The sequence below is a fragment of the Parasteatoda tepidariorum genome, chromosome 9 (assembly GCF_043381705.1).
Source record: "Parasteatoda tepidariorum isolate YZ-2023 chromosome 9, CAS_Ptep_4.0, whole genome shotgun sequence".
Taxonomy (NCBI): Eukaryota; Metazoa; Arthropoda; class Arachnida; order Araneae; family Theridiidae; genus Parasteatoda; species Parasteatoda tepidariorum.
Window position 1 is genome coordinate 82122360 of NC_092212.1, and position 12099 is coordinate 82134458.

Sequence of the window (12099 nt, forward strand, 5' to 3'; positions counted from 1 at the left end):
AAATTCACCGTAAGATTTAATACTTGTCGTGTTTTCAATATAACACATTCTTCCAATGTAACTTTCAACGAAACAAACAAAAAATGAATTTGGAAAACTCCGTAAACTTGCTACCCTGCCCAAAATACAGCAAACGGCGCTATTTTACCCTGATATAGTCAAATAAGGGATAATACTCAAAACATGCAAACCTTACGCTTCATTTATGTTGTGTTATTGATTTTGTTAAATTTGTTTAGGCTCACGGCCTGTTAGAACTTTCAAAGTACTAAAAATTCTTATGAATGGAAAAATTATAAAACTTTCTAGAATATTAAGTCTGTTCGCACATCACCTCGTAAGCACAACATCAGCGAAGGGATGCACCGGAAACTTCCTAAATTTTTGCCAGTTTTAGGAAGCTCACCAATTAACTTCTCGATCGTAAGCGATTTTTTGTTTGAGCGAAAATAGTACCTGAGCTGAAATTAAACATACAAAAAAAATTTGTATATTTTCAGGCTCATTTTTAGTATTTTTGCTTGAAATTTTATCAGTAATGACATCTTTAAATTCTTTGGCTGCTAGCCTTTGATATTAAATTTTTCCAAAGAAAATTTCTTGGAGTAATTTTAGGGCCTATTTACACTGTATGACAGTATTTCGCGTGTGCGTATGAGAATTTGATTGGTAAACTCTATTTACTTGCTAAACCTTAGCCAATCGCGTTTTCGTTTTCAATCTTCAAACATGCACTTGAGTGAGAATGCTCCTTGCAAAGGTTTTTTTGAATGTTCCCGCGCAATGCTATTTTGAAAATTTTTTGACAAACAGAAAAGCTGTAAACCTAGAATCTGGCAAGAGTGGGTTTGGTTGATTGATGTGGTGAAGTCGTAAACTGAATTCAATTTCAAAATATACGTAATATTGATATGTGAAATCCATCAAAAAAATTTCTATTTCTCGGAAACGTGCGAAATTAGATACCATTAGAAAGCCCCTAACGAAAGTAAGTGATTTTCTTTCTTCTTTTCAAAAAAGGGGCTGCATTTTGTTGAAACTACATATTTATAAGTAGTCTTGTGCCAGTTTTATGGCTTAATCTACATCCTAAAAGTGCTATTTTGTCAATTAGGTTTTAAATTTTTTTTTCTGTGTGTGTTGTAGGAAACTCTTCGCGAAGCAATAAAATTTGCGCAAGTTATTTTCCTATTTTTGTATCCATAGAATTTTAGAGAATATGAAAATGATCCGTAACTATGTGCCACTTTTTGATAGTTTTTTGAAAGTTATTTTCTTAATTAGTTTTTTTTGGTATGATTTCCGTATCGTGACCTGTGTGTAGAACAATTGACAAGGCTTTGCAACTTCTGGACAGCCGCCCGTGAGAAGTGAAAATAAATAAAAAATCACGGAAAGGGACCAATTCTAAGGGTATAATTCGTAGCCATCCCCGGCGGTGTACATTTTTATATTTTTAAATTTGATGTGGTATTTCCACATTTTTAGGGCTCCCAAATTTCTAAACAATAAATAACATATTTATGCAGGGCTCTAATTTAAGATTAGCCGTAGGCGCTATTTTCCCTAGTTATACCTCTGGATTACGATACGATAATTTTCCTAGTACAGTCGAACTCGTTTATAACGAGCACAAAGGGACCGTAACATGTACTCGCTAAATCCGAGTGCTCGTAATAAACAGGTCCTTAAGACAGGCGTGCAACCAGAAGAGGGGGTGGGGGCTTGAGAGGTCAAATGATTGAGTTTACTCAAAATTTAATTAATACTTACTTACTTTAATTACATTAATTAATTTAATTAAATACTTCTCTTAATTTAATGACAACTAACCCCCTTCCCTCGCATTTCTTTATCATTTTGAAAAAAAGATAAGACAGAAAGACTAGAAAAAAGATTGCAAGACAGAAAAATATTGCTCTCTAAAACAGGGTCTTGCTCGTTAAAAGCGACTTCTGTTCCATAGACTTAACATTGATCCAACCAAAAATTCTCGTTTCCCTCGGTAAATCCGAGTTCTCGTTAAATCCGAGCTCGTTATAAACGAGTTTGACTGTATGACGAAATGTGATTCATAAAACGAATTTGTAGCTGCTACTTCTTTTGACTATGTTGAAATTAAAGGTTATTGTACTTTACTTCAAGTTACATATTTTATTCGCGGTTTAACTAATACAATAAAGCAACCCCTATTCTCGATTATCTGGCATATCCCTGCTTCTGTATGGTTTGCATAGTTGGGATGCTAACTAATAATAATCAGAGGTAAAGATTACGAAAATTTTGTCAGTTCATTGAATTAGTGACTAAGAGTATTACTATTCTGTATTACAGTTAATTAGTTCATTTACATGTCGCCTTGGTACCCCATTTTTAAAAATAAAAAAATATATTAAAGTAAATTTATACAAGAAATTATAATACAAGGTATATTTCCTGTCATAATTTAAGATGCAACAGATCTTACATTGGCCGAAAATGGGATATCCCGTCTGACTTTGAGGCGCCAGATGTCTGGTATCCTCCGACAGTATGTTTTTTTCTTTCTTTTAGTATTAATAGTTTTAAGTATGAGACTAAACTTGTATATTTTTTGTCCTTTTTTCTTATCTATTTCTTTTAAGTAAACTTTCTTATCTACTTCATTTAACAAGTGAACTCTTAATTTTGCGAAAAATAAAATTATTACATAAAAAAATACTGGGGAAACTTCTGTAGCATGAACTGAGGCACAATAATCGCCAGGTCTTGGCAACTTTCGAGCAGTGGCCCGCCAGAAACTTAAAAAAAAAATTGAAAGGTATAACTTGTAGCCAGGCAAAAGTTTTTTTAAAATTTTCAAGTTTAAAATCTACTTGGCTATTGTAGTTGGCGTGATGGATCACAATGCAAAATATCCCCAAAATACTTATTTGTTATTGCCATCAGAGTTAGATGAAATGAAAAACTTTTTACAGCCATTGATTAACTCTTGAAGCATTGATAAACATTTTTATCAATCATAGGGATATTTCCGTGTTGTGATCTGTCATGCCAACTACATTGGCCAAGATGCCGAATAGATTTTTTAAGTTTGCATATTTTTGTTTAAAAAAAAAACAACATATAGATGTCATTTAGCACCTTAAAAAATTACCCTCTTATACTATTTTATGTGTAGGGGGCAGGGAACTGTCCTTGCATCAGAAAGGTTCTGGGTTTGAATCCCGGGCAAGGCATGGATATTCTTTCCTTCTCTGTACTATCTGTCCTCATTGTGGGAGCGATGTTGGCCCAACTAATATGGTGCCTCTGAAAGAGAGGTCAACAAAATCGCCCTGTAAATACCTGAGTTGATGGATGTTAACACAGGTGGGCATTGGGGGGGGGGACTATTTTATGTGTATGTTTCAAAAAATTACTATCTCTCATTGCAGAATGGAATGAGAAATAATTTTTCATTTGTAAAAGTAATTTTAGGCATGCTAATAATCTCTGGGCATAAATTTTTTTTTTTTTCAAAAAGAGTGAATTAAAAGTAAATTATTAATTGCTACACAACTTGGAAAGATTTTTATATAATTAAAACTGAAAATTATAAGTAATTAAATATTTAAAATTGCATTTTTTTTATATAGAAGCATTGCATTTTAAACCATTAAAAAGTTTATTGATGCCCCCTCCCCTCAAAAAAAAAGAGGTACTTATTAAAATTTATCAAATTGAGAATAATCCTTACTCCTCGTGGCAGAATTGCAGTGACACGGCGACATTGCCGCGGAATGTTAGAGTTCTTGCAGACAGATTTTTCTTTTTGAAAAGTAACAAAAGAATTTTTTTTTCTTTTCTACACAAAATTTTCACGTAATATTTGAATCATGCATTAAGATAATTACTTTTTGATGCTCCCAATTTAAGCCGGTAGTGTCGTAAATCAATGCAATGTTTTGATTGCATTTTCCGCAGTTTTTTATATTGATTTTCACATGGATTTTAATTTTCCCGCTCTATTTCAAGCAATATGGAAAATTCGAATCATGCATTTGAGTATTTACTTTTAAAGCAATAATTCTATAAAATTTTTGGCAGTGATTGATATTGATTTCTCTATAGTTCTTAAATCCAATATTTTTTATACAATATTATTTATTATTAAGGCTGTAAACATGGATAATTTTACCAATGTTTAATTATTCTTTAAACAGTGATTTTTTTTAAAAAATATAATGTGTCTAAAGAGGTAGTATTTTTAAGCGATGTGCGGCTTATTTTTACAAAGAGTGCACATTTATAGGGATCAAAGGACAAGCAGGGCAAAGCGCCCTCCTAAAAATGTTTCAGGAGAACACTGGTTTTACTAACGATATTTCTTAATTATCTCATGTGTCCTTGTTTCTGTATGTTTTGCATAATTTGAGTTCAATTGATGATATAATTAAAGTGATTTTATCTTTTAATGTTTTTTGTTTCAGACTTGAATTATGTTTTATGCACATTTTGTCTTAGCCAAGAAGGGTCCCCTGGCTCGTATCTGGTTGGCTGCTCATTGGGATAAAAAGCTGACTAAGGCTCATGTATTTGAAACAAATATTGAAAGCAGTGTTGAACAATGTCTTCAGCCGAAGGTTGTTTTTCAATTGTATTTTTATTGCATTGTATTTCAGTTTATATATTGATCCAAATTGGCAAGGTTCAGGACAGAATGGATTAATCCACGGTTTAAACCGTCCTGTCCAAAACCCTTATATTAAAATTGTCACAATTTAAAAAAAAAAACTACACTGAAAAATAAAAGGTTAATTTTTAAACGAGAAACAAAATTAAGAAAGTTTTTGTTTTATTATAAAAGTTTATTATTTTTAATATTACATTATTTATCCTTATGCAAAAACATAATTTATCAGTATTAAAAGCATATTTATTCATATTTTAGGATAAGGTATTCAATTTTGTTGTACAATGAATTGTGGAGCTTCAGAACTTATAAATATTTTCCTATTATATTATATTATTATCCTTTAATAAGTTAAAAGCAAATTTTATAAAATATATCAAATATTTATTAATATATGTAATTATGTGTACAATTACACCTTTCAGAATTTTTACCTTTTACCAATTTTCAAGGGTTAGAACACTTTAAGACAGTTTAGGACAATTTTAGTCGGTTTAGGACAGTAAAACCCACGTGCCATGTCCAAAATCAATTTAGGACATCTAAAACCTCCACCCTGATATTGATTGTAAATTGCTGGTGCAGAGCCCGCACTAAGCATTCTCCACAATTGCCTCAAATTCCAACAAAAAAAAATTTATTGTGGAAAAATACTTATAAAAATGTTTTGCCAAGCATTTTACCGACTGAAGGTTTCTCAAATCGGCCAAATTTTCGTAACATCCCTACTTTTACAGCACTTGAAGATATTGTTTATTGATCTACAGGCATTATAGTAGGGATGTACAGTGCGTCGAAAAAAATGGATTAATCTGAATAACTTTTTATGTAATGATCGAATCTTCATCTCCAAGGACTCAATTTTAATGGTTCAAGGAGGTGACCTCAAGTATAATAGTAAGTGCAAACAATTTTTTAAGTTATAAAATCGAACACAAAAGCATACTTTCTGAATAAACATACCTTTTTTTTTCTCAACGGATTTTTTATTTCTGGCCCCCAAGGTATAAAAAGGTAGTCGCAATCTGGGAAATTAGGTGCCCATAATTTGGTGAGGGGAGCAATCCAAAATTTGGACTGCTAAATGTTAATTTTTTTTTTTTTTTTTTTTTAATTTTTTTTTGCATATCTCGAGAAAGTTTTATGAAAATTGAAAAAGTTTTGCTCACAATTATGAGATTAGTTTATCCAAAGATAATTCCATACAAAAAAAAATTTTATTAAATATTTATTATTCATTATTTTATTAAATGATAGTTGAAAAAATTATGAATTGTAAGTTGTATAAATTTTTACACCATTATAAAGTATGTGAATTAACATGGCAAAATACAAAATTGGTCGAATAGTTTCTGACATTCAATTTTAAGCATAGGACTTTTTTTAAATTTAATTTCTCAGGAACGGTTTTCACTGCAATTTTATATTTTGCCATGTAAATAATAAATCATTAACTAAAAGTTATTTTTTGCATTGAATTATCTCTGAATAAACGAATTTTATAATTGATTTTATTTTTTTATCTTCTGATATGATATTCTTTAATGACTTTTTCTGCCTCTTTTAATTGATAGTTTGTAATATCTTCTCAGACGTGGCTAACTTTTTTTTTATTATTGAGGCAGTAAAGTAGAAATAATTATTGACGAAAAGTTACTCCTCAAAGCCTAGGCTAATGTTTGGTTTTGTTGGAAGAGGAAGATGCTGCATTTAGTGTTTGATGCAGCGCTTTTACCAACGTACTTTTTTGAAAATTTATGTCATTCACAAAATCCTCCTGCTTTAAAGTTTGGCAGGTACTCATTGTTTTTAAAGATATATTAAAGAACATTTCTTTTCCAGGTGAAAATGGCTCTTCGAACATCTGGCCATCTTCTTCTCGGCATTGTCCGCATTTATTCCCGCAAAGCCAAGTATCTGCTAGCCGACTGTAACGAAGCTTTCATCAAGATTAAGATAGCTTTTCGGCCTGGTGTGGTGGATTTACCAGAAGGAAATCGAGAAGCCGCCGTAGCAGCCATTACTCTTCCAGAAGTGTTCCACGATTTTGACACAGCAATGCCCGATATTACGTGAGTTACTGCTCATTAATTCCAAGCACATAGCTGCCAACTCTACTGGATTTTGCCAATTTTTCCTGGTTTCTTTGTTTTTGCATATTTTGAAAAATTCCCAAAAGTTGAATAAGTTTCCTTAAATTCTTATTGAAATAGAATTTTTTTTTTCGTGCTTGAATATTTAAATAAGTGTCACTAATACATTATGAAGCGAGCATAATTTAAAAAATTCAGTTCTATCTTTCATAAATTAAATGCCTATTGTTATTCAAAATTATAAATAAACGTAATACATAACATTTCAAATGGAAAATATTAGTTTTTTATTTTGATGACCATAAAAATTCCCTATGCATAAAATATTTAGTATATTTTGCGACAATTATGCTCCAGAAAATGATTGTACATAGATGATTGTGCTCCAGAAAAAAATCTGGTAACCAGAATTTTCAAGAAATCATCAATCACATTTATGTATAAAAATTCTTGTATATATTATTTAAAAATATTAGAACTAGAATTTATACTTGGCATCTCTTTCGTTTGTAAATATTTTTCTGGTAAAATAATAAATATGATTAAGAGAAAAATGTAAACTTTTAATAATTATTCATTTAAATTATGCTGCATATAATTTTTTTAGTATTTCATGTTTTAAAAATATCAATGACTAAAATTATGAATAAACATAATACTTATCATTTAATGTCATCATAACTAAAAAATATTGCAGTTTTTTTTTCTTTCTATGACTTAAAAATTCCCAATGTGTAAAATATTTAGTGTATTTTGCAACAATTATCATGAAATTTATATTATTAAAATCCATGTTGGCAGCTATACAAACAGTTGAAATCTGCTTAGCAGAAAACTTAAATTTATCTGCACAATAATCAAAAATTTCTATTTATTAATGTTCTGACCCTTGGCCGACTCATGGTGCCATTGTCGCATAATGTTACAGGGTAAAGATTTTCCTATTTGCTTTCTTTGCTGTATAAATTTTTAAATTATTATTGTTATTTATTTATTTATTTATTTTTTTTTGCAGAATTATATTCAATGCTGAGTTTAGAAATGCTCGTGGCTTTTCTATTCTCATTTAAGAATTTAAAAAAAAAAAAAAAATATTTATTATGACCGACTTCCACTAGTATTTCAATTTAATAATATAAAGGGGAAAAAATTCAGAGTCATAAAAGTTTAAAAGATAGTTTGATAAATCATCTTTGTTCTTCCTTTTTTTAAAAAAAAAATTTATTTTACATTTTAACAAAATATGACTGAGTAGGGATTTGGTGGCAATTCAGATTTGTAGTAGACTAATTAATCAATGCAGCACATTTGTCCCTCTTTTTTTATTTTTTCTTATTACTGTTTTTTAATTTGGTTGAAGTAAAATCGATCCAATATTTTTTAATACACTATTCTTAATCTTAATCCATCTTAAATATGTTTAGTGTTTTAAAAATAACTTTGTGAATTAATTTACATTGTAATTTAACATGGTTATAGTAAAAAATAAAATAAAAGAATTTTTTTATACCTTTTTTTCCCCCAGTTATTTTTATAGTATCATGGAACTTGCGTTTGTTCATTTTGTGCAAATTTTGTCTTCCCTAGAGGCTAAATAAAATTATTTATTTTTTTTCAGGGAAGACTATTTTATCTTGAAAATTAAAAACTTCTGAAATATTGTTCAATAAATACATGTAAATTTTATAATAAAATCTGAATTACTTTATTGTATTTAGGATTGACATGGATGCTCAAGTCACTTTAAATCAGAGCAGAGCTGAGGACATTACACTGAAAGAAGATTATGGAAACTTAAGCCTCATAGCGGATGATGGTTTTGGTAATTTATATTTATTTTTTTAAAAAAAACCTTTAAAGCTAGCACAGCTGCCAACTCCACTGAATTTTGCTAGTTTCTCTTAGTCTTAGCTTTAATAAAAATTCTCCTGGTTTTTGTGCATTTTAGAAAATTCCCTAAAGTTTCATTAAAAAAAATCTCCATTCAAATAGTTTTTGCATGGATTATTGTTTTAATATTTAAATAAGTATTACTAATATATAATGAAGCATGCTTCATTTATAGAAATCACTTTAAAACTTATTTTTTCTTCTAAAATATGTAGTTTATTTTTATTCAGAACTCCCTTTTTAAATTAATTAAAAATCTTTTAACTATCTCACATTTCAAGCGTATTTAATGCCAATCATGACTGGAAAATAATGCAGTTTTTCTTTTCTGATGACTATAAAAATCCCTATCTGTAAAATATTGAGCACATTATGCCACAATTATCATGGAAATTTATATTTCCCAAAATCTGCTGGATTTTTAGTTATCAATGTTGGCAGCTATGAGCGAGAAAGTAATCTGATTTAAATTGTTTTTTTTTTTTATTATTAAATTTTAGATGATTTGGGCTTCGATGAGCCTGAGGGAGAGAGGCACGTGGGTTGCATCGAAGATTTCGACAGTCAGAATCTTTTGCTGGAAGGAGAGGCTGCGACTGCAGAAATCAGGAACCAGGATGAGGGTGCTGTCCAGGGAGGTAATAGCAGCATAATAGCAAAGCCATCTTTAGAGGCACCCTTGAAAGATGATGGCTTTGGTGGTACCATTGGTGAAGGATTGTTAGGTATTTAGACGTGTTTTTTACACTAGTTGTCATAGTTTAGTTGTACAAAAATATAGTAAAATTGGAAAATGTTTGTACAAAAATTTTTTTATTTTTTTTATTTTTTTTTTTTTTGAAAAACCTCAGAAGCATTGTTCTGCAAAATGAAAAACAGAAACTCTTTTTATTTAAAAAAAAAAAAAAACTAAATTATAAGATAAAAATGTACTTGAAGTTATTTTTTNTTTTTTTTTTTTTTTTTTTTTTGAAAAACCTCAGAAGCATTGTTCTGCAAAATGAAAAACAGAAACTCTTTTATTAAAAAAAAAAAAAAACCTAAATTATAAGATAAAAATGTACTTGAAGTTATTTTTTTTAACTGTATGGCTTAGGTCTAAATTTTTATTCAAATAATCTTTTACTATTTTAAAAACTAGAAATGTATTTAGCGGCACAAAAAACTTTTCAGGTACATTGTTCGAACATGTACATAATTTAGATGAGTTTGTAACTTCTACTGTTAAGTCATTTGCATAACTGCCAAGTTTCCTGTTTTTTAACAAAGACTCCTGTATTTTACGACTATCTCCTGTTTACCCATATATTCTCAAATTCCTAAATATCTGTTGAAAAAAATTTTAAAAACATTTTTTGTTTGGTTGATAATATATCCCTTGATGGTAAAAATACTTCTTATACTTCAACAGATGGTGCTATTGTCTGTATTGCAGCTTGTTGAGTGTTTATAGTTTAATTAATTATAAATAATGGTTTAAAAACCTCTTCTTTAGATTAAGATTTATATACATATTTTTTACTTCGCTAAATGTAAGTGCTTATGTTATTCCCAATTTTGAGTTTCTCTTTTTGACTTACATGCATGATGTATCAAAACTTTACTCGTAGCTTAAAAAAAGTTGCTAAAATCTCTGTTTTATTTCTCCAATGTTGGCAGGCATGGATTTGCACTGAAGAACATTACGGAATTCATATTTGTCTGATAAATAAGTCTTATGAAATTCCTTGTTTATTTTAATTTATTTTGCTTGCTAGTGAGCTTTTGAAATATTACACATCTCCTCCAAACAAAGAATACAAATACATCAAAACAGTTAACTTTGGTTAATGTCAAAATTCGCAATATAGATAAACTGGATTTTAATTATTGCATAGTGATTTGCTCCAGTCTCTTAGAATTCACTCGGGGTTCTGTCTAAGTTTTTTTAAGAGGTACCAATTTTGTGAAAATTAAAAATTTATGTTAACAAATCAACACAAAAATATGGTAAAATAAGAAAATATTTTTATTATGGACAAGTCATAATGTATATAGAAATTTACAAGTCATAATTTCCAATATGACTTGTAAATTTCTATATACATTTTTCCCATATGTTCAAAAACAATTTTGCTAATTTTGGGCATAAAATTGTATCCAAATTTAAAAATCATTGTCCACAATTAAATTTCAACTTTAATTTATTAGAAACATACATTTAACAATAATAGCACTGAAAGTTATCTTCATTATGAGAACATTTTCGACTGGGTCATATAGAAAAAAGTTTCAGAAATGTTTCATAAAAGAAAATAAAGGTCTATTAGTATAAATTTAGGATAATGTTTAAAATTTTCGGCTTCCCGGCATGAGGATAAAAAGTGCGCTTCTTACAAACCATGTAGGAAGCGAATTCTTCTACTATATCATAATAGCAAACCACGGGTGGGTTCCATTGCAAATTGAAAGACGTAATTAACTCCAGGTTTGTTTGTTTTTTCGAGGATACAACAGCAAAATTTTTAAAGATGGGGGGGGGGATTTTAGAGCTTGCTTTTTTAATAGTATTTTGTGAAGGTACCGTTAAACAGTAGTAAATTTCTCAAAAAACTGGATTATCATTTTTTTATTATATCTGTCAAATTAATACTTCTTTCTCGAATAGATGGTGAGACTGGTAATTTATTTGAACCTGCGGGGCTTTTTGATGATCCCGTATCCATTGCTCCAGAACCTGAACCTGTAGCCGAACCAACAAACAAAGAATCTCTTCCTCTTGATAAACCTATTGAAGAGCAACAGGATGACGAAAGTGATGATGATATGTATGGTAAGTCCTTTAATGTGTTCAGTGATTGGTTGCAAATGAAATGAGTCAGGGCAACATTTTGGTGTTCCCTGTTTTTTCCATTAACTAATTTTTCTTATTTTTTAAAGCCCTATTTATAACAGATTTATAATTTTGTTATATTTGTTCTGTAACTGAATGGGAAAGGAATAATTTTGAAGGACCCTAATACGTACAGCATAGTATTAAATTATGTTTTACTAATATTTGAACGCTTAAATTATATTGATAAGAAATGTGTAATATAAAATTAAATTGACGTAGAAGGGATTTGAAAGTTTTAGAACTTCTAGTATTAAGTTATGTTTTATTAATATTTAAATGCTTAAATTTTATTGATAAGAAAAGAGTTGTATAAAATTAAATTGACATAGAAAGGATTTAAAAGCTTTAGAATTTCTAGCTTGATTCTTCCTATTAGTTTATCTTCATTAAGCTTAAAATTAATATCAAATTTTTAAAATATTATACCATTTCTTGCTTAATTTTTTTCTAAAATATAATTATATTTGCAAGTTTAAGCTTACTGTTTCTATTCTTAAGCCACCACCAACAATCAATGAATTAAAGGCGCTGTTTTCAGTTTCGCCTAGGGCGCGAAAACGTCTTCCGTCGGCATGGTTGGTGTGTGA

The 12099-nt window shown here is 29.5% G+C and overlaps 1 protein-coding gene across 1 annotated transcript in view; it reads left to right on the plus strand.

The window, feature by feature from the left end:
* The first annotated feature begins 340 nt into the window (after window positions 1-340).
* Window positions 341-12099, plus strand: part of LOC107440639 (RAD21 cohesin complex component verthandi) — a 28517-nt gene continuing 16758 nt past the window's right edge. Inside the window, exons 1-6 of the mRNA XM_043049325.2 lie at window positions 341-988; window positions 4452-4604; window positions 6497-6726; window positions 8466-8569; window positions 9138-9362; window positions 11285-11449. Of these exons, the coding sequence (XP_042905259.1) occupies window positions 4461-4604; window positions 6497-6726; window positions 8466-8569; window positions 9138-9362; window positions 11285-11449 (868 nt within the window). The 5' untranslated portion in view covers window positions 341-988; window positions 4452-4460. The remainder of the gene's footprint in view (window positions 989-4451; window positions 4605-6496; window positions 6727-8465; window positions 8570-9137; window positions 9363-11284; window positions 11450-12099) is intronic.